This window comes from Odontomachus brunneus, unplaced genomic scaffold (genome assembly GCF_010583005.1).
Source record: "Odontomachus brunneus isolate Ranch 3 - 2012 unplaced genomic scaffold, Obru_v1 Obru_scaffold_078, whole genome shotgun sequence".
NCBI classification, from domain to species: Eukaryota; Metazoa; Arthropoda; class Insecta; order Hymenoptera; family Formicidae; genus Odontomachus; species Odontomachus brunneus.
In genome coordinates this window covers 428913-449969 of record NW_022639528.1, presented here as the reverse complement: position 1 = coordinate 449969, position 21057 = coordinate 428913, and the positions used below count along the sequence as shown (strand labels likewise).

Genomic DNA, 21057 nt, shown 5'->3' with positions numbered 1-21057 from the left:
CATCGTCGGGTCGTCGTGCCTCTCGCGAGCAAGCAGTCGTCCGGGCCGCGAAACTTCCCGCCGGAAGTCGTAAAGCGCGGGGCCAGCGCGAGAAATCACACGCGTCGCCGGTGCTCGCGCTCTTCTTCCCTGGGCCGCGATAAAGCGGCCCGGGTGCTGGCACCGCGTGTCCTCGTAAAAATCTTCGATCGCCGCGCATTTTGGCCGCGGTGCCCGCGCGGACAAAAAACGACACTAATGTAGCGGAGAATGGCGACTCCGGTCGGGAAAAATCCGCACACGCGCTCGTAAAACTTTCTCTCGGTACAGTATATTCTTTTTCTCATTTTACGTTCCGATGTATAACGGCGGCCAGACACGTAAACTGCGATATTTATCGATTCGGGAGGCAACGATACACACTATTTTGTTGTTTTATTGAGTTTCAAGTTGCGCATTCACACATGTACGTACATTGAGAGGAAAAATGCCTGACGAATAGGAATTGTCTATACGGTGACTAATAACGTAAGGGAGACCGGGGCTAGTTGGCTACCAAGATAAGTTGGCAGAACCGGTTATTTTCTAACAAGTTACAGAATTAAGCAAGCAAGATGTTTAAAGATGTCAAAGATGGCTCTGAGATCCCTACTTGATTCTGAAATCTGTTAAGGAACAGTGGATAATCGATTTTGCCAATTTACCCCGGTCTGCCCTATTCATCTAACTCTAAATCTTCTTGTTTAAGTGGAATAAACGATTGTTTTCATGAGGAGCCACGACTTGGAAAATGTAAAGCTTCTCATTTGAAAACTACCCTTTCTCAATGGAAAATTATGTATATTGGTGCAAGAGTAAAATGTTATCAGTACCCACGAAATATTTTTTTATTTTTTAGGTATTTTCTTCTCTCAACGTACATATAGTTTTACTTGTCAAACGTCTGTGGCGCAAAATTTAGCTTCAATGTTTCATCTAACTTTAACTTGACCTCGTTAACGTGATTAAAAACACGATAATTTGTACAAGAGACTCTGGTAGATTTTATTGATCGAGAGACAATTTTCATAAAAGCTGATCGTGTCCTGAGAGTTGTGGAAGAACGCGGGGATCGCGCCGGCTCGTCTAAGTAAGATTCCTGGTCGCCCTCTGTCGCGATATCGGCCGTCTCCCTTCGCGCGGGCTCACGTCAGTTTGGATGCATTCCCTTTGGTGTGATGCATAATTCGCAAATCTCGAGGAAGGAAGCTCTTCGTGGGGCGGCGATGGCGACGGTGGCGTTGCCGGTAAACTCGCCCTCTCCTCCCTTATTTATCGCCCTCCGTTATGTACCGACGCTTCTCCCTCATTCCGGAGAGAGTTAAGAATGCATGCGCTTTGCGTTTGACTGCATCCGCAGAATACGGCACGCTTAAAGATACGAGGTCGTCCGCTAATTGCGATCCTTGCGCTCCCCCCACTCTTGCCGCGTTGTGTCGCCTTTGGATCGCGCACGAGAATGGAAGCAAACAGTCGCTGTGATGAGAGAAGCTTTTCGGCACACACATATAAACCCATACGAGTACAAAGATGGATCTATAGATCTAAGACTGAAGAGTATTCATAGTCGGGTCTTACATTTAAGACCGTCTTAAGTTCCCTCTCAGATATTCCGTAGCCAATGAAATGATTGGAGCGACGCTATGCTTTTTTATCTCGATTTTTCCTCGGCGGTTGGAAATGTTCACTTCCTATACGCCCGAACGTTTGCATTTTCTTCGGAACAGAGGTTGGTCCAGTGAACATCATCTGAAGATAAACTTAAAACAGCCTTAAATATAAGATTCGACTATGAATACTGGCCTAAATCTGTTGCATGGATTTGTGCATGTCATTGTTAAACGTCGTTCTCGAGCCGACGCTATTTGTCATTTATTATAATAATCGATAACAAGGACGAGGAACGCCGTCGGGAGACAGTCAAAGAGGGTGAAGGGAGCGAGATAGAGAGAAAGAGAAAGAAAAAGAGGCGGAAGGATACGCCGCGTCCCATCTGAAATGTATGCAGCTCGCGTTATTCTGCGTGATGTTTATGCGGAGGAGGGATCCGGTCCTTTCCTTCTGGAAATATAACATCGCTCGATGCCGGCGGGAACTTAAGCGAGGGAGTGTGCCCGCTTATTGCCTTAAATTGCTAATTGGGTTCAGGACCGACGCTGCCTTTCCAGTCTTGCAGTTATGCAGCCTCTCTCTCTCTTTCCTTCGCTCATCTACGTCTCTCTTTCTTCCTCTCTCTCTTTCTCTCTCTCTCTCTCTCTCTTGAATCCTTTAATCTACTCTTTCCCCCTCAAATCCGCGTCCTCTCCATCGCTCTTCCGGATTTCCTCGATACTCATTGTCAATGATCAGACCTTCCGGAGGATGGAAAACGCGAAGGGTGCATTGGATGTTGCGTGACGTCCCGACGAAACTTCGGCGATGCAAACCGCAACAAATTCGAGGTCCGCTTCCCTCCCGAGCGGATTTCAAGCCTGCTATGACTTGTCTCGACGAATCGCGATGTTGAAGATGTAAAATATAGTTTGATATATACAGAGAGAAGTATTCGAGAAGTAAAACTTATCTCTTTGCTAAGTACTAATAACATATTTACTTGTACACTGAAGAAAGACATATTTGAAAACTTATTTGTAGAATATAGTGATTATTTTTGTGAATCAACACCTATAATATCCCTCGGATAAACTTTCAGGTATTTGTTTCTCAATCTACTACAATCAGAAAAAAATATTTGAAAATTTATTGTACAGAAGTCAACTTTATTTATTTCGCAATAAATTTCCAAGTGTTTCGCGCAGCGTAAAATATTGTTCAAGCAAGATATATACGTTTTCTTAGAACTTCAGCTTTCCACAAAAGCAATTATTCTATTACATTCTATTCTTATTATTCTATTTACATTAAAGTAAATATCATCACCCTGGCATACCGACATCACCCTGGACATAAAAGTATCTAAATATAAGCAAATATAAGTATCTACTGAATAAATACTTTTATTTTTTAGATATTTCTTCCGTTATACATATATATAAATAAATATTTACTTTTTTACGCGATATATTACGCGAAGTGACGCGAAGTCTACACGATTAATTCTCTCAATCTTAGAGAAGGAGAAAATTGCACGAAACGTACACAAAAGTGCATCTCGATTAGATGCATCGAAGCTGAACACGAAGTTCTGCGAAATATCTCGAAACAGCGTGTAAGGGAACAATAAAGCGAGAAGGAGAGGGGAATGAGAGAGAGAGGGAGATTAGTACACTCTCTCGACTTCCCTCTGTCGTCGAATTCAGTCCCTCTCCATTGTCCTCGAAAAAATTCCGCGGGATCGATGCCGGCTTTCGCTCTTGAAGCGGAGCGTTCACAGTGTCACGACGTGTGTGTATTATCCCTCTGTTCCGAAGAAAGTGCAAACGTTCGGGCATATAGGAAGTGTATTACATTTCCAACCGCCGAGGAAGAATCGAGATAAAAAAGCGTAGCGTTGCTCTGGAGTTTCAACGCGATATCGCTATCTCTCTTTCCTTCCCTCTCCCCTTCTCTCTTTCTCTCTCTCTTTCCCTCTTTCTCTCTCTCTTTCTCTCTTTCTCTCTCTCTCTCTCTCTCTCTCTCTCTCTCTCTCTCTCTCTTTCTTTCTCTGATTCCGCGGACGAGTTCGGAGGAGTGAATCGATCGCCACAGTTCGCATTACAATTAATGGTCTGCGTAAAATACGACTGATGGCGATACAGCTGATGACACACAATGTAACAATAAACATAGATGGTAGATATCGCGAAACGACGAGCCCCGATATTAATTATGCGGCTGTTTACGTTATTACGACAAAGAGAGAGAGAGAGAGAGAAAGAAAGGGAGGGACAGAGAGAGAGAGAGAGAAAGAAAGGGAGGGACAGAGAGAGAGAGAGAGACGATTAGCATCTTCGATAAATATTTCCTCGAACATCTATCAGGCGAGACGGGTCCTCGATATAAGCGGTGACATTAATTAACGTTGGCGGGCGATATCGGATGACATAGTTAACGCGAATTGCACGCTTAACGCTCCGGGAGAGCCGATAAGACGGCTGCCGAAAAGAAATTAAGTATTGTCGCGCGATTTCACGGTTCCACCTGCTGTTGTTGGCCTCCTTCGTCCACCCGGATGCCACCGGGCGATGGTGTGCTCGACGACGACGCGTTATCTCGCTATCCTGCTCTTACCACGCGCGCGTGCGAGCATTAATCCTCTGGCCGCGACGAAAAACACGAGCGCGCCGAATTAGCATCGCGACTCCTCGCGGCTCGCGCTAATAAAGCCGTGCCACAGCTGCGGGGACTCATGAATATTTATGATCTAGATTTGTTCGCCGTAAAGCAAATCGCCCGGTCATTCCTTCGAACGCACACGCGCGCGCTCGCGAGAGCGTACAACGTGGAGTGCGTTATGTAACACGCGCGCGCGCGCGCCTCTCGATCGATGCCTCGGAACGATCAATTTCGCAGCGTGGCGGCAGGTGAGCCGGTTGGCCCTTTGTTTCCTTGCTTCCTGTCGAGAAAGGATCCGTGATTTTCTGGAAATAATAATCGACAGTATCCCGCGCCGATCCCCCGAGCCGATGTAACATTTTAAGCGTTACGTAAACGCGCCGCTCCGATATCCCGCGGTGTGCATGCCCTGTGATCGACGCGTGCTCAATTCCCCCCTACCTCCCCCTCCAGGGGGAGATCCTGCGCTCTGGTTTAAGGTAAAGGTATATTGAGAGAAAAAATATCTCAGAGAAAAGAGCCGATATTTATTGTTGGGTGTACTAATAACATATTTGCTTAAATCTAAATTCCTTTATTTAATAATAATAATCTTTATTAACGGGGTAAACTCTGGCGTGTAGATAACACGTGTGTTAAAATACACGGAAACGAAAAATATTTATATATTAATAATGAGTATTAATAACAATTTCACTTTAAGTCCGAATTCTTTTATTAAAATAGAATAAATAACTGCTTTCATGAAAAATTAAGTTTCAAAGAAATACAATTTTCCTATTTGGAAAATATTCTATATCAGAATAAAGTGTTATGTTAATTACTGTTATTAATGGTCATCCCGAACAAATATTATTTGTTTCTTAAGTATTATTTCTCAGTTAGTAATTCCCGGACAATTCTGGACATTCTTATTTTTTCATTCTTATAAAAAAATGTTTTATTTTTATTTAAATTCAATTGTCATTACATACAGTATATATTCAATATATATACATTTCACATTGGAATTCAAATATTCATATTCAAAAAGTGAAACAGTAAGACTCAACAGGGGATTACGAGAAGAAAAAATATTTGGAAATTCATTTGTGGGACACGTTTCGATGAAACAAAGCTTATTTTTATGAATAAACTCTATCTCCCACGAATAAACTTTCCATTATTTTTTATTCGGTGTAGTTAGGTATCCGGATGCACATGAATACACTGAGAGGACAATGCTGGAAAGTTTCACAGGACATACAGTATGTTCACAGACATAAGCTCCATTTCGCAGAAATTAACTGAATATATCCCGTCCACGAATTTATATCCCACAGTTTCCAAGTATTTTTCTTCGGTGTACTTTGACCTCATCCGGCGGCATTTCTCGTTGCTCGAAATGTCACACGGCGCGCCGGCGAAAATGAACACCCCGCTCGCGGGGATCGATCGCCTGTTTACCCGTCCGCAGGATTGATCCGCGGAAACTCGTTAACTTCGAATCGGGAGCATCCGGTTTTCGCGTCGCGCTGAGAAGTGTCGCCGCTCGTCCGTGTGCGCATGGCCGCGCTGGTATTTTCCGCGGCACATAAAAATAACGCGCGGCACGGAGTATCGATTGTAAACAGCGCCGCGCGCCGCCGAGAATTTCCGCGATCATAGACGGTGCGTGCCGGCCACGTGGCAGCTGCTCCAACAGCTGTTACCGCTCTCGGATGCTCGGGAGGCGCGCTGCTTTTTCGCTGCAGTCGCTGCCGATTTTAATGTTCGCGTGTCCGCAGAAAGCGACGTCCCTACCCGCGAAAACGCGTCCCCTTATCGGCGACGCATCGCCGCCGCGATCCTCCGCCGCGATATCAACATGCACGCGCGCGCGCGCGCGCCTTGCAAATTATGCACCACGGCGAAATCGCGTCCGTGTCCTCTCTCGCGAGCTTTTGCCGCACCGTGCGTTTTTAGCACCTTGTTGTCTGATCGCGCGACAACTCGTGTTTTGCCGACCGAACATTGTCAGCCGGTCCATCTCGTGTCGGTCGACAGCGGTCAAAACAAGCCAGAGACGAGGGTCTGACCAACGTAGCGCATTAATTAGTCGCGCTGACAGAGAAATGCGCGAGAATTTACTTATGGTATACTTACGGTAAAAGAGAGTCTATTCACAGAAGTTTGTTCTACAGAAATAAATTTTACTTCACAGGAACAAACTTTATATTTCACAAATGTATTTTCAAGTATTTCTTCTCATTGCGTAATTATGCAAGAATGATCCAAGTCACATGAAGTATATTTCGAGAGAGATAAGAATGAAAATTTTATACACGATTTTAAAAGTGTAGGTGGCATTAAGGTTTCTCATAATCGTCAATCAACAAGTCAAGCACATAGTCAATTTATTTCTCTTCAATTCATTTTCGATCTTATTCATTGTATTCATTGACAAGCTTAATTCTTAAAAAAAGGCAGAGAAGATACAACTAACAAAAAGTGGCATAACTAGTAGGAAATAAAATCTCTTTAAATTAATTTTGGGCGCTCAGAAGCCTTGAATCTTTTTTACTTGGAGTTTTCAAGGATCTTTTTTGAATAGAATACCCATCGGTAACAAAAATTCAAAAATTTTAATTATATCAACAAGACGGACGTGTGTTCTCGCGTAAATAAATTTTTAACTTATATAATTGATATGAGTTAAAGAAATACAATAGTTTAAGTGAATCAAAACATGTATAAAAAAATGTTGCTATTTTGCCACAAAACTTATTATTGATTCGCCAATTGCTTTTTTTAGTCAAAAAAAGAATATTGATTTATTAATGTATTTTGTTTAAAATGCAATACATCACAGTATAGGAGTAAGATGTGAAACTACGTATCTACGTATCATTATCAATTAATTTTGAATAGAAAAACAGAAATGAACGGTAACTAATGCAAAATTATGTACATATACTCAGTCGATTGGAAGAGCTCGTCGGAAAGCGGACTTAATTCATTTCGCAGAAATATAGCCGGACAAACGCGATGGACTGCTATCACCTCGAATTTGTCCCACCGAACCGTAAACGTTATCGTAAACACATAAAGATTTATGAGACCTAGTGCGAGCGGATTCACCGTTAAAAGTCAGCAATCGGCAGTCGCCGCGAAATCACTCGCGAACGAGAGCAGCCGAGATTTGCCAAGTACGTTTGTACAAAACAGAAAAAGAGGGAAAGAGAGAGAGAGAGAGGATATTTGGGACAAATACAGCGGTATCCTTTCGGCAGTCATTTAAACTTCTCCCGGGCACTCGGGCTTCATTCGAAAATGTCAAGATCACTCGAGTGCTTTCACGGGGACAAAACGTAAGTACATAAGGACAGTTCCTCGACAGTTGGCCGAAGACAAACAGCCAAACGGTCGAGTCTGACCTTCCGGTACCGGAAAATTCGATTACGAGATATTGACCCGTTATTTGCCCGTGACGTCACAAAAGTTTAAGGCCCCCGTTTAAATCCGATTCCCATGTAGAGTTCCGAGCAACGTTAAGTATCAGTCGAATAAAATTCTCCTTGACTAGAATAACGAATCAATTAATAATCTGAATTAATCAATCGTATACTGAGAAAAAAATATTTAAAAAAAATATATTCGGTGTATATGTGGGTACTCTAATAATATATATTTACTTATATGAAATACTTTTCAGATAAGAAAATGTACATTGCTTGATCACATGTTTTTCTATAAAACTTTTTTGTTAAAATTTTTTCTTAAAATCTATTTTTTAGCAAAGTGAACTTTTGAGATATGACACGGTTTGTTGTGTTTTACACGATTTTTTAAAAAAATCTTTTTATTATAATTGTTTTTATATGGGTTTTATAAGATTATTTGTCAGGATTTTTAATTTTATCGAAATTTATTAGATCATATTGTTTTTTTATACAGTTTTTAATAATATCTGTTCATTAGAATCTTTATTACATATGTTTTTGGACATCATATTATAACGTTGCATGTCTTTATGTATTTGTCGTCTTTTTCTTATATATATGTTTCCTCAAAAAGCTCAGCCTAAAAAGCAACTTATTCTTTATGAGCAGTTTATATGACACTCATATTTATTCCATAGAATGACAAAATAGAGGAAGATGTGAACAGTATAATCAAAATTTGCTCAAAATAATGTCACGCGAAATGCAATATGCAAATCTGAGAATAATCTTGAGTAAATTTCTTGTTGCATAGAAAAATATTGACAATTTCTACTGCTGTATGAAATAAGTCTAATTAATATGAATACAGTTAATTCAATACATTATCAGAAATGCAATTAAATGAATCGTAGAGGTGCCATCATCGATTATCTCACGTTGTGTGACAGTGGAAATCTATGTGGGTACTCAAACTTTCCATGAGAATTTAATAGGAAAACGACGGATCTTTTTCATCAGGCCAATACCCCATGAGGGTTGAATATAGCTTTCGAAAACACGGTGGAACGCGGCACCTTGAGGAATCCGCGCAGGATCCTCGCCGCACTCTTATCTCTCTCGTCTCATGCTGCAATTTGTAGCAGAATCGTAAGTCTCATAATTTGTTCTCGTAAAATTCGTCAGAACTTGAGTAGATTTACAAGTCTATGCAATATCATACGTTGTACAATCACTTGTAAATATCGTAAATAACATGAAATCGTAGATATTTACGAGTAATTGTACGACATGTGATATTGCACAGACTTTTAAATCTACTCATAAGTCCTGACGAATTTTACGAGAACAAGTTACGAGACTTAAGGGACGTCTACATTGGAAGTAAGCAGTAAGAAGTAGGAAGTAAGAATAAGAAATTGACCAATCATAGTTGATTATTCTTCTCACATTCGACTATGGTTGGTCAATTTCTTACTCTTATTTCCTACTTTCACTACTTCCAATGTAGATGTCCCTTAACGATTCTGCTTAGAATTGCAGCATTAACCTCCAAAAACGCTCGCCGTCGCTGCCGCGTGACCGCCGCCTCCACCGCTCCGCGACGCGAGTCGCCGCGGCTCGGGCGTTTCCGTGCGCGGGTGACCGATGCGAGGCGCTCGAGTCGACCGGCCGCGACTCCGCCGGCCGCAGTACGCGGCGAGACGCGAAGCAGTGCGCCGTAGACTTTTTAATCAGCGCGAACGGCACTCGTCGCGCACGAGTCCGCCGGTGGGCCGCGCGCGCTCAGCCTGCTCACATTCGCGAGCACCTCTTCCTCTCGCGGGGACGCCGAGACGCGACCGGGGACGACGAGAACGACGGGGTAGGTTCCTCATCCGGAAGTGCAGCGCGGTTTCTCGCGGGCACGTGGTCGTCCCGCGACCCGACGACAAGAGCGTGGGAGCAGCGGGAGGACCGGAAAATTCAGCCGACCGACGTTTTTCCGCGACGCAACGCGACGTGGCGCGCGTCGCCGACGCAATTTCCGCCAGCGCGCGCTTTTCCCGCGAGTCGTCGCGCCTCGCGACCGGTCGGGCTCCTCCGCGGCGAGTCGTCCCATCCAGTGAGAGCCTCCGCGCCGAGCTGAGCCGAGTTTTTCGGTAACAGTGGGATCTTCGCGAACGCGAAACGTCAGCGTGCCTCACTCGCCAGGCGCCGGTGAGTCACGGCGCGGAATCGCGAATTGCGAGAGTCGCCGTATTGATGACGGAGAGTCGAAGCCGCGCCACGTGCCGATCACTCAACTAGCTCGTGGAAAAGTCCCGGAGTGATTGACGCCGGCGAAGGGGAATCACGGAGGCGCGCTCCGAAATCGCTCGATTCGCAATCAGCGCGCCGATCCTTTGACGCGCCCCGTGGCGCGACTTTCGTCCCGACGGAAAGTCATTTAGGCGGGAAATTATCATACCATGCATATCAAGTGAGCCACGGCGAGTCGATGTCGCGAGAGTCGCGCGCGACGTGGAGCGCATCCGCGAAGTGCATCCGAGGCTCGATACGTCACGATTCGATGAGGACGACGACGGCGACAACGACGGCCACGCGAACGAGTTCTCGCTCTCGCGTGACTCCAATCGCGACTTACGTTCAATTTCGTAGCCAACGAGCGAGAGAGATAGAAGGAGTGGGAGAGCGGGAGGGAGAAGAGAGGAAAGAGCAAGAGAGAAAGAGAGAACAGTTTCTCTGACTCACTGTCTCGTCGACGCACACGAGCCTTGCGGTTTGCCGACGTCGTTAACCCGCGCGAGTGTTCGCGCCATGAACATCGAGCACACATGCAAAGAATCAGAAATTATTTGCTGTTCCAAGTGATCTGACAACGATCGTCTGTCCGTGTATTAATAGTTGTCGCTTAAGACTCGTCTCATGTGAGAAACTCAGACTTCTGTTCAGAATTGAGATAAAAAATGTTCTGTTGAATTATATAATACATGCGACATTATGACTCGTGTTAATATAGACGTTGCTTGAAATTTGCCTCAAGTGAGAGATATTCATATTTAAGTTTAGGGTAAAAATATAAGTTTTTATCATGCAAATACAATGACATGTGCAACACGTGTCGCAATTGAAAAACTCAGATCTAACTCTAAACGCTGATCTGAGTATTTCACGCGAGACAAGTTTCAGATAACGACTATTAATACAGGTCTATATGTGTAATCGCGATTCAATTAAAAAACTTTCAGTTGAATCGTACAAAATTTAATTCTGTACTCAAATCATTATACTGAATATTTCACTTGAGAGGAATTACAAGAAAATCTAATTCTAAACTTCAATCTGAATATCACTTGAAAGAATTTCTAGAAAAATCTAGCTTTGAGATCAAATCTGAATACCTCGCTTGAAAATTTCAGCTAATGACTTAATCCAAGCCGTAGACATCTCTTACTGGTATTTTCCGAGTTAAATATACGCAGTGTTGGGTATTGATCGACTAGGATTTTCTTGGACTAGAGCGATCGGCGAATTAATCATCGAAATTGATCGATCGCCATGCATAAAGTCACAAATAATTTCGTCGATTGATGAAACGAATTGTCAATCAAACCTCGACGTGACACCGATTTAATAATTGATTTCATCAGTCGATTAAATTATTTGCCATTACGCGCAAAATCACGAGTAATTTTATCGATTTGTGAAATTGTTAGTCAAACATATGCGATATACTAATTAATAATCGACTGAATTACTCGTGATTATACGTACGACGATTGAATAATCTCGATTGTCGATCAGCCGATTATTCCAGTCGAGGAAGATTTCCATCTATAATGCCCGACGCTGAATGTGTTTCCGGAAAAAAAATTTCACTGGCAAAGGCAAAAATGAATGCAGATCTCACACGCGAATCATTCAGCGGCTCCTTCTTGAATTGGATTCGCTTATTGAATTTTAAAGTTCGTTTAAAAAGGTTCAACTTTAATATTAAAGTTGTGACTTTAATTTTTAACTTTTCCAATTTAACGAACAATGCTGCTCGCGATAATTTAACCTGTCTATCGCGGTTTAAATTATATTGTAATTTAAGGCTCCTGACCCCTTACATTGTCTATCTCTTTTTTATGACGTCAGAAGCAAGAAAATGCTAAAAATTCTTGCAAAATACGTTAAAATAAAAATATATATCCATAAAGTAACACTTGCAATCGATTAAACAAATTTGTAAGATATTCCGTGCATTCCCCTTTTGCTCTAACAATCAATAATTTGTCGTAAATTAACGTGACATACAATTCATCTTCTTAACCTATTTCTTCGCCTATTTCTATTCAGATTAATTTACAATAAATTATTGATTGTTAGAGCAAAAGGGGAGTGCACGGAATATCTTACAAATTTGTTTAATCGATTGCAAGTGTTACTTTATGGATATATATTTTTATTTCAATGTATTTTGCAAGAATTTTTAGCATGCATTTTCTCGCTTCTGACGTCATTAAAAAGAGATAGACAATGCGAGAGGCCAGGAGCCTTAATTCAATTTAAACTTGATTAAATTGTAAGACAAACGTTGTATCTTGCGAAATGCAAGTGTGGCTCTCACGACGCGACTCTCTCTCTCTCTCCCTCTCTCTCTCTCTCATAATTTGGGCGTTTACTACGTCACTGACCAACCGCCTCTTCCGTTCTTCAGCGGATAGAACCCCGCGCGCTGCATCCAGATTCATCTTCATTCTCACGGATCAATCCCGACGCGTTTCGCGTAATCGCGAGCTGCCCGGAACGCGTCACTGCGGCGCGCAACACACGTGGCGCGCAGCTTTTTGTTTGTGAATTGACTCACGACGACGAGGTACATGCGACGAGAGTGAATGGGAGAAGGAGGAAACAAGAGAGACGACATACGAGTTCGCGGCGCACGAGAGGGTAGAATTATTTTTCGGTGTGCATCGCTAACGAGCGCGGAGACGAGCGGAAGATCGACCACCCGTTACGAGCAGCCGCCGCCGCCGACGACGACGACGACGACGACGACGACAACGACGGCTAGCCTCTCGCTCTCGTTAACGTCTCGACGCGCCTTCCCGTTGTGGAACGTTGTGGAACTTATGAAATTGTAAGTGCTCACCCGAGTCGAAAATTTTGATCCTACTTTCAGCCTCACTATTCCATTTAACATTTATTTTGATACTCTACATAATGATACACCTAAATCAATCTCTTTTGATCCTATTTAACTTATGCGAGTCGAAATTTTGATCCCACTTTCAGCCTCATTATTTTAACCTATTTTGACGCTAAAAAAAGTGGAAAAAGAAATTCCAGACATCATCAGAGTCAAAGTAGGAATAAATTGTGTTATTAAAACATCATTAACCTACTTTGCTAACTTAGCTCTTACTGCGTTGTAGGATTCAAGGTTTAACATAGGGCCAAAATTTCGACTCGGGCACGGCTCGATGTGAAAAAAATATCAGCAAACTAAAATTAATTCTTAAGAATAAAAGATTATTAATAATCTAGAACTCGGGCCGTTGATCTCAAATTGTCTCGCGTGGCCGCTTTTCCAAGGTAAAGAAATAGACCGAAAATAGACACACAATTCGGATCTTGGAGAGTAAATCTCTGCGAACATTGTGCTTCAATTAAAATCTTATTGATTTTAATTGCAATCTGAGAAGGACTTAATTTGAAAGACCTCGTTTATCCAGACACTTATACTCTGAATATCTCTCATTCTCACACATACATTCTCACTCTCACTCTTTTAAGTGCATTTCGCACAGATTGCATTTTGACGGATTTGAATTCGTCGCGAATTCCCGCGGTCGGTGTGTCGGGGGGAATTTCTCGCGCTCTCTCGCGGTCTCGCTTTTAATCGAGCCGCGGACCGGAAACCGCGTAGACTGCGCCGCGCCCGATAACGTTATGCAAAGAGTTATGCAAAACGCCGGTCGACGTTCGCCACCGACGACGCCGATGCATACACGTAGTGCGATCGCGCCGCTGCCATCCCCGCGCGCGCGAGGAACGCCGAGATATCGGCGTACATACGCGTATCCGGGATTTAGGTCGTCGTCGTCGTCGTTGTGACCGTCTCATAATCGCTACTCGTACGGGAGTACGCGTAAATAAACCGTTCATTCACTTGCGGACGACGACGACGACGACGATGGTGGCGGCGGCGGCGGCGACGTTTCGCGTGAGATGCAAGTTCCGTTCGCTTCTTATATCCGACTCTGGTATGCAAATATGAAAAATTGAATCCTCGATTTGTGTGTCGTTTTTACGAGACACAAATCGTCGTTACGAGACAGCTGCTTTCGTTTTATTCCGGCTCGGTTTGTGAAGTGTCTTGCTGATATGATTCGCTTGATATGATATTTTTTACCATATTTAAATTTCTGAGAATTTGTCAGAGAAACATCGTTTTTGAGATTTTTCAGTACCGTAGAGAGATTCTTTTTATTATGATGATATTACATATCATTACAAGGAATGATATTGTTTATTTACGGTACAGAAGTATAAGGGGGAGGATTGATACTTTTCAATATCTAAATTAATAATTGAAATAGTAATAAAGACTAGAGTAGTTATTATATTATATTTCTCAATAGAACTGCAGATATGTTTTATAGCGATAATATATTACTAAAAAATAGTAATAAAAGATAGTAACGTATCCTTACAGTATCAGTATAATAATAGTGGTAATGAGCAGAAACAAATTTAGGAGTCTTTTTACGATGTTTTATTTAACGTGAAAGGTATTACTCGATATGTGGACATTTTTTAATCGCGCGCGGAGAGACAGAATAAAGAAGAACCTTTTTTTTTCTATTCCCGCGAATACTTCGTGTCGACTTCGTATGACGTTGTCATGCAACGTTGTCTCGCGTATGTCAAATTTCGGGACAATGTCTCTCATGCAATGCATCCTGTTTATCTCCGCGGCGATTAATAAACGCCGTCGAATGCGAGCAGCTCTGCGCTCCATTCGAAACGGAGCTCGGAAAATAAATAAAGCGCATCCGGGTTGCGGTACGGGCACATTGTGCGGAATACGTAACGATCCGTTGAACTCGATGATTCACATCGGCCAGCCGGCTGGTGGTCCGCGCTGCCCGCTTTTCAAATGATTTCGCGAGACACTTGTTGCGTTTGATCGAGGTGTCGAGGCTCAGCAATTCCGCGGACGAGAAGATCCATCGGCCGCGGGAATCGCGAACGGCCGCGGAGGAGGAAAAGGAGGAGGAAAAGGAGGAGGAGGCGCGACTCTTGAGAGTTTCTGCTTCTCTCTTTCCCTCCTCTCCCTTCCCCCTTCCCTTCCCCTTCCCCGTCCCCTCTGTCGTCATCTGAGTAAATCGACCGTTACAAGGATAACCGTCGAGCGTTTCACAATCTCACTATTCCGCGTACTCGCGATCGATCAACAAGTCACGCTGAGGAAAGAATAATTGAAAATTTATTTGCGGAATGCAAAGTTCATTCGCAGAAATCGACTTCATTTCGCGGAGATAAACTTCGCGGAGATAAACGCGGAAACAAACTTTATATCTCGCAGACAAATTTTCCAAGTATTCCTTCCGCGGCGCACACTGATTACTTTCGCGTCCGCAATTAAAATATTCGGTGCGTACGATTTGATTGTGTCTCTCTCACTTGAGTCGAGTGCGCAAAGTTTCGTCGCAAAGTATAAAGTGAGACGCACGTAGCGGAACTTTTTGGTTGTAATTGTCAAATTACAGGGTCCGGTGTATCGGACTTTCGTTTCGAAGTCCTTTCCTCAGCGCGCCATTCCACGCGCGCACACTGAGAGAGAAAGAGAAAGAGAGAGAGACAGAGAGAGAGAGAGAGAGAGAGAAGGAAAGCCTCGGGCGAGATATCATCGCGACGGTATCGCGCGCGGCGCGCCGTATCAAAATAAAAACACAATCTCACCGTCGAGCATCGAGATGCATTTACGGTGCCGGGCTCGCGCGCGGACTGCGGCGCCTCTTAATCATCGCCGCGACGGCCGTCATTGTTCACGTTCGGGATAATTAACAACGGTACAGCGCAGGAAAACTGGCGCTGGTGGTATCGCGCGAGTCATCGGCGATCGCGAAACACCAACGTCTTTGCGAGATGATCGCTCCTTGAGTGACTCAGCGTAATTCGTCGCGGCTGGCTTCGCACACCGTTTCGACATTTAGCCGGTCGACGCTAATCACACCTGCGACGGATGCGAGAGAGAGAGAGAGAGAGAGAGAGAGAAAAGAGAGTGAGAGAGCGCATTCAACGTAGGCGCCGAATGCTAAGGAGAATTTGCACATTGAAGAAATTATTTGATTGGTTCTATTTTAACCTTTTAACGGCGGGAGTGGTCGATATATCGATCAGCAATCGAGTTGGCGACATAAGAAATTCATTACATTTATAGCTAAATTTCGCGTAAAATAAAAAGTCGATTTCAATTGAAATTCATTCCCGCCGTTAAAAGGTTAATCAAATTTTAGTATGTTATACCAAATTTCGTTTCTTTAACAAAATCTTTTTTTCAGTGTACAAAGCAGTAAACAATGTAAAAGCAGAAAGACAAAAACTGTCGACCATCAATGAACCACTAGTTTTGATTGATCTCTGACTTTCTGATTTTCTGCTAAGATGTAAATTCTCCCTTAGACGACACGCCGTTGTAGACGGTCGCATGTGTGCGCGCGCGCAAAGAGACATTCATTCGCCGTAACTGTGTGCACACGCTTACATAATAATGACTAATAATAATTGATTTCTGACAACCTTGACACGCTCCTGCGATAATTGCTTTTTGTACAATTGCAATCTCTCGAGCAGTGTGTTAGGAGCATTAATCGATTAAAGTTTTACTATAATTAATCAAATTAATCACATTTACAGATAATTAATCAAAATCAACTAATCCTCATAAAAGTATACTGACAGAAAAGATATCTAAAAATATAGTAAATTTATTATTAATAACACGTTTACTTGTACTAATATAAAATATTTCTCAAATAAGAAAATATACATTTTCTTAAAATTTTAGCTTTTCATGAAAGCATTATTTATCCTATTTTAATAACAGAATTTAGATTTTAGTTAATGTGTCATTAGTGCCCATCAAATAAATATATTTTATTTTCAATGCACTTGTGCAATATTGAATTAATGCTCGATATTGATCTCAAGGATGATCGCGAGATCGTGATTGCTTGATCGAACTCGGTCTTGAATCTCATTCTGAAAAACTGCTCCATCCTTCCTCTCTCTCTCCCTTTCTCTTATGCAATGCGCATGCACGACGCAACCGCTCCGAGCCAGAGACACGTCTTGGCTGCACTCGCTGCACTCGCGCCGGACGTAGATAGGTAACGCGCGGCGGTCTATGTATAATAAGGTCTACAGTCGCGCACTGGTAATTCGCGGCAGAAATATCTCGAGCTCTCGCGAGCAATGCGTCGCAGATGTACGCGGCTCATTGTGAATTTCGACCTGCCGGGATAGCCCAGCGATCACACATCGCCCGCGTTTCCCCGCGGTGATCCGATCGCGAAACCGTCAATTCGCATTCGTCGACGATTCGATCTCTCTATAAACGCGGAAGTGACGCGCATGTCAATCGCGAATCGTGTCGTATTGCAGTTCGCAACGTTCTTACCTTTGGGAAAGAGGACCGGTGATCTGGGTGGAATTTTGAGAGTGTCGAGAGACGCAAATCGGGGCATCCTTTTACGTCGCGTAATTCGCAGTACGATAATATTGATAAAGCGTGAGACAACGAATCTGCTACGAAATTCTAAGAACCCACGAAATTTCAGTCTTGTGTCTGATTTCACCAACGCCGATGGGATCTTAATCTGAGTTTTTAAACTGTCTTAGGCAAAGAATTAAAAACAGGCTAAGATTCCATTAACGTTTGAGGACGTAAATGGAACAGAGTTTTAGGCTTGGAAAAATGAATATAAGTACTCGTGACAATTCTGTGCTGAAAAAAGGACTTGGTTAACGAAACAAAAATTAAAATTAGTTAAAATGAGATCAACCAAATATTTGATAATTACAGTCAAAAAATTTAATTGCCGCTATTTCGCCTTACTTTCTCAGTACATTTACTTAGTCACTAAGCAAAGTAAAATAGTGGCAATTAAATTTTCTAGTTGTACTTAATCAAATATTTGATCCCATTTTAAACAAATTTTAATTTTATCAACCAAGTCTTTTTTTCAGTGTGTGCGACAAGTATCAGTATGAACCACTCACCAATGATATTTTTATAAGCAAACTAACAAAGTTGCTGGCAAATTCGCGTACACATCCGGGTGATTTAATAAAATTTAAACCAACTTTTTTATTTAAATAGACGCGTACGGCGTCACTCAAGCGCATAAAATGAGTGTGTCGGGATTATTATTGTTATTCCTTTTAGAAGGAAGAATAGACTCAAAAGCTTCTGGTCAGCCCGATTTAAATTATCTCTCGTAACAGATGTAACTTGCACTTCCCATCGCTATCGATTAAGCGATAGGAAGTGCAAGTTACATCTGTTACTAGAGATAATTTAACTAAACCCAAGTAAAAAGTATAAAGTCATCCAGACGCATGTAGACGATTACCGGATCGGCAAGAATACAGTAAAGTCGCGGGACGGCGTAAGAAGAGCACAAGAGGAGGAGATTAACCTTGAGGCAAAACTACACGCGCTCGACGATCGACAAATAATCGTGCGATAAGATAAACGCGCGAATTCATCACGACGAGTGAGGAAATAGTTAGAGCGACGGTAAATCACAACGGTGCTCCGGGGCCGCTCTCAAACACCTCCACCGCCAACTTCACGCCGGCGTTCAGACCATGTTTTTAACGGTAATCGCGTTGTGTTGAAAAAAAATTCGCCGATCACCTCTCCCGTGGCATGTTACACCGTGTACCAACGACGACGACGACGACGGCGAGCACATAAGCCGGCTGGGACATAAATTAGCGGGCATGTGTACACAGAAAAAAAGAATGTTCTTGTTTGAAGAATATCTTTATTGTTGACATTTTTAAAATAAGTGTAATCAGATTATATGGCGTTGAACGAGGACAAAATTAGTCTGCAGTCAAGACGAATGTAATCAAATTAACACAATTATTTTCTCATAGAAAATATTATAATATTAATGTACTCTTAGTTCTATATTATTAATCTACAGTCAAGACGAATATAGTCAAATTATTACACAATCATTTCTTCAAATATAACCAACAATGTTGATATTCTTGCTTATATATGAGAAAATAATTAAGTTAATTTGATTTAATTTATCTATATTCGTTTTGATTGCAGACTAATGGTATAATCAAGAATATTATAATATTCTAAGAATATTGTAATATTCTAAGAGAAAATATGCTAATTTAATTATATTCATCTTGACTGAGGAGTAATTTATCTTCGTTCCATATAATCTCATTTTGTATGTACGTTAAAAAGCGACCGCTATCGTGTGAATATAACTGCAACATAATAAACATCCAAAGAGCAACACGGCAGAGGGGGCGGAAGGGGCGGGGGTAGGGCTCAACAGGAGAGGCCGCGGCGTGTTTTTGATACGCGCCTAATCGCCGTGACATAATCGGCGCACACCCCCGGCGCGCGGCGGCGCAGCCGTGATCTCGCAAATATAATCGATGCGCTTCCTCTCGTTCTCGCTATCCACGCGGCTTGTTAACGTAAAAGCGTGCTACTTGCCGCTTAATATCGTTGGCCACCAGCTCTATGACCCTCTTTCTCTCTCTCTGTCTCTCTCTCTCCCCCCCTCTCTCTCTCTCTCTCTCTCTCTCTCTCTCTCTCTCTCTCTCTCTCAGAAGGGCAATTTTTCTTGCACGCGGTGGCGAAGAAGAAATGGTGGATTGCGAGAAGGCGATAACGACCGCGTGCGCGCTCGCTCGCTCGCAAAATGAACAGCGCGCGACGCTTTTATCGTCGAAAGTGGATCACCGATGGGGATCTTTTCGCTTCTTTTGCGTCCTCTTCTCTGTTTTTTTTTCTCTCTCTTAATTACGCGACACATGAGGCGCGTTTGCAAAATGCGATCTTTTTCCAGTCGCTCGTCTCTCGGCTGATTATCGATCGCACAGAGCGCGCGAGGGTGCGTGTACGCGTCGCCGGCTTTTCAGTGGGATTCGCGCGAATAATTTAAAGATAGCGGTAGAAAGAGAAAGAGACAAGAGTTAGCGCGCGCAGAGAGATTGTCGTGAAGCCACTCGCTGTGGTTATTTTCCGGGTGCAACGCGAACAATTAGCGAACATCAACCCGCGACACTTGGGGACTCGAATCGATCGTCTTGTCAAGCGTCATGCGTGAGATGTGCGCGAGAATTAACCCCTCGCGATGCCGCGTCTTTATTTATTAAAGGGACCTCTCGCGAGCTTGCTTTGCCGCGCAATTGTAGGCACCACGAGGGTGCCGGCGAAAACGCGGCGCCTGTCGCATAGCAATCGGTTGACTTGAGGCAAAGTATTCTTGTGGCATAAGAATGCGTAATTCCTGATATAAACATTTCTATCGAGAATTCTTAGAGGAAATTCGCATAGAGAAAGAATCCAAGACGATAGTAGACTCTTGGAAAAGAATGGTCTTGCAGTCGTTATTTAGATACGAGAAATTAGCTGAGATGTTTGAACGACTAGCAAACACTACGATATCGTACATTGAGAAGAAAAGAGCTAATTTGACAAAATACCAGTGCCCACAACAAATGGTTGGTTAATGAGGCAGCAAATAATCCCGTAGAAGGGACGAATGATTACTTTCAATTTGCTGCTGTAAGCAGCACTTCTGTAATGGAGACCTAATTAACTTAACCCAAATAGACGAGAACAAATGTGACTTGTATCTCAGGCAATGTACATTTGTTGAAATGGCAAATGATGAAAGAACCGACTCGCAACGGAAACTGTTCGATCTGTTTTCCTGACGATCATCAAGCAGCAAACCTGTGTTCTGATAACCGAGGGATTTTTCTCGGTACATATATTGTTCTGTACTTGATCGATATAGATGACAGGCGCAGAATTTCTCTCTGAACTATTCGTGAAAGTTGGCAAGAGAATCTCCTTGTGGCGCCTATCCAGATATCAAGGATCCCAGTCATATTTCTTACAAATGCGATTATAGTAGACAAAGGAGACCAGCGACGAAAGAGACAAACGGATGTGTGATCCTTTACACCCACCTAAATTTGCTCGCGGATGTTGCTAGAATGCTGTGAATTCTGCGTACCAATTTTCCAGCGAATGTACGGGGAAGCAGTGAATTTCATCATCTCTGACACTGGAAATTCTATCTGGACCAGCGAAACATTTTTGTTTGAGTGTAGTAATTCTGCAAAGCGCGCTTCA

At 42.9% G+C, this 21057-nt stretch overlaps 1 protein-coding gene across 7 annotated transcripts in view; it reads left to right on the top strand.

The window, feature by feature from the left end:
* The window catches only part of LOC116847478 (insulin-like growth factor 2 mRNA-binding protein 1), a 147957-nt gene that overhangs the window by 92459 nt on the left and 34441 nt on the right, over positions 1–21057 (top strand). For 2 of the 7 annotated variants that reach the window (XM_032822522.1, XM_032822521.1), the window contains exons 1-2: positions 9376–9537; positions 12358–12780. The exons of the other annotated variants lie outside the window; for them this stretch is intronic. In XM_032822522.1, coding sequence (XP_032678413.1) covers positions 12536–12780 — 245 coding nt within the window. In that variant the 5' untranslated portion in view covers positions 9376–9537; positions 12358–12535. Of the gene's footprint in view, positions 1–9375; positions 9538–12357; positions 12781–21057 lie in introns of those variants that run through there. 7 annotated transcript variants of the gene reach the window in all.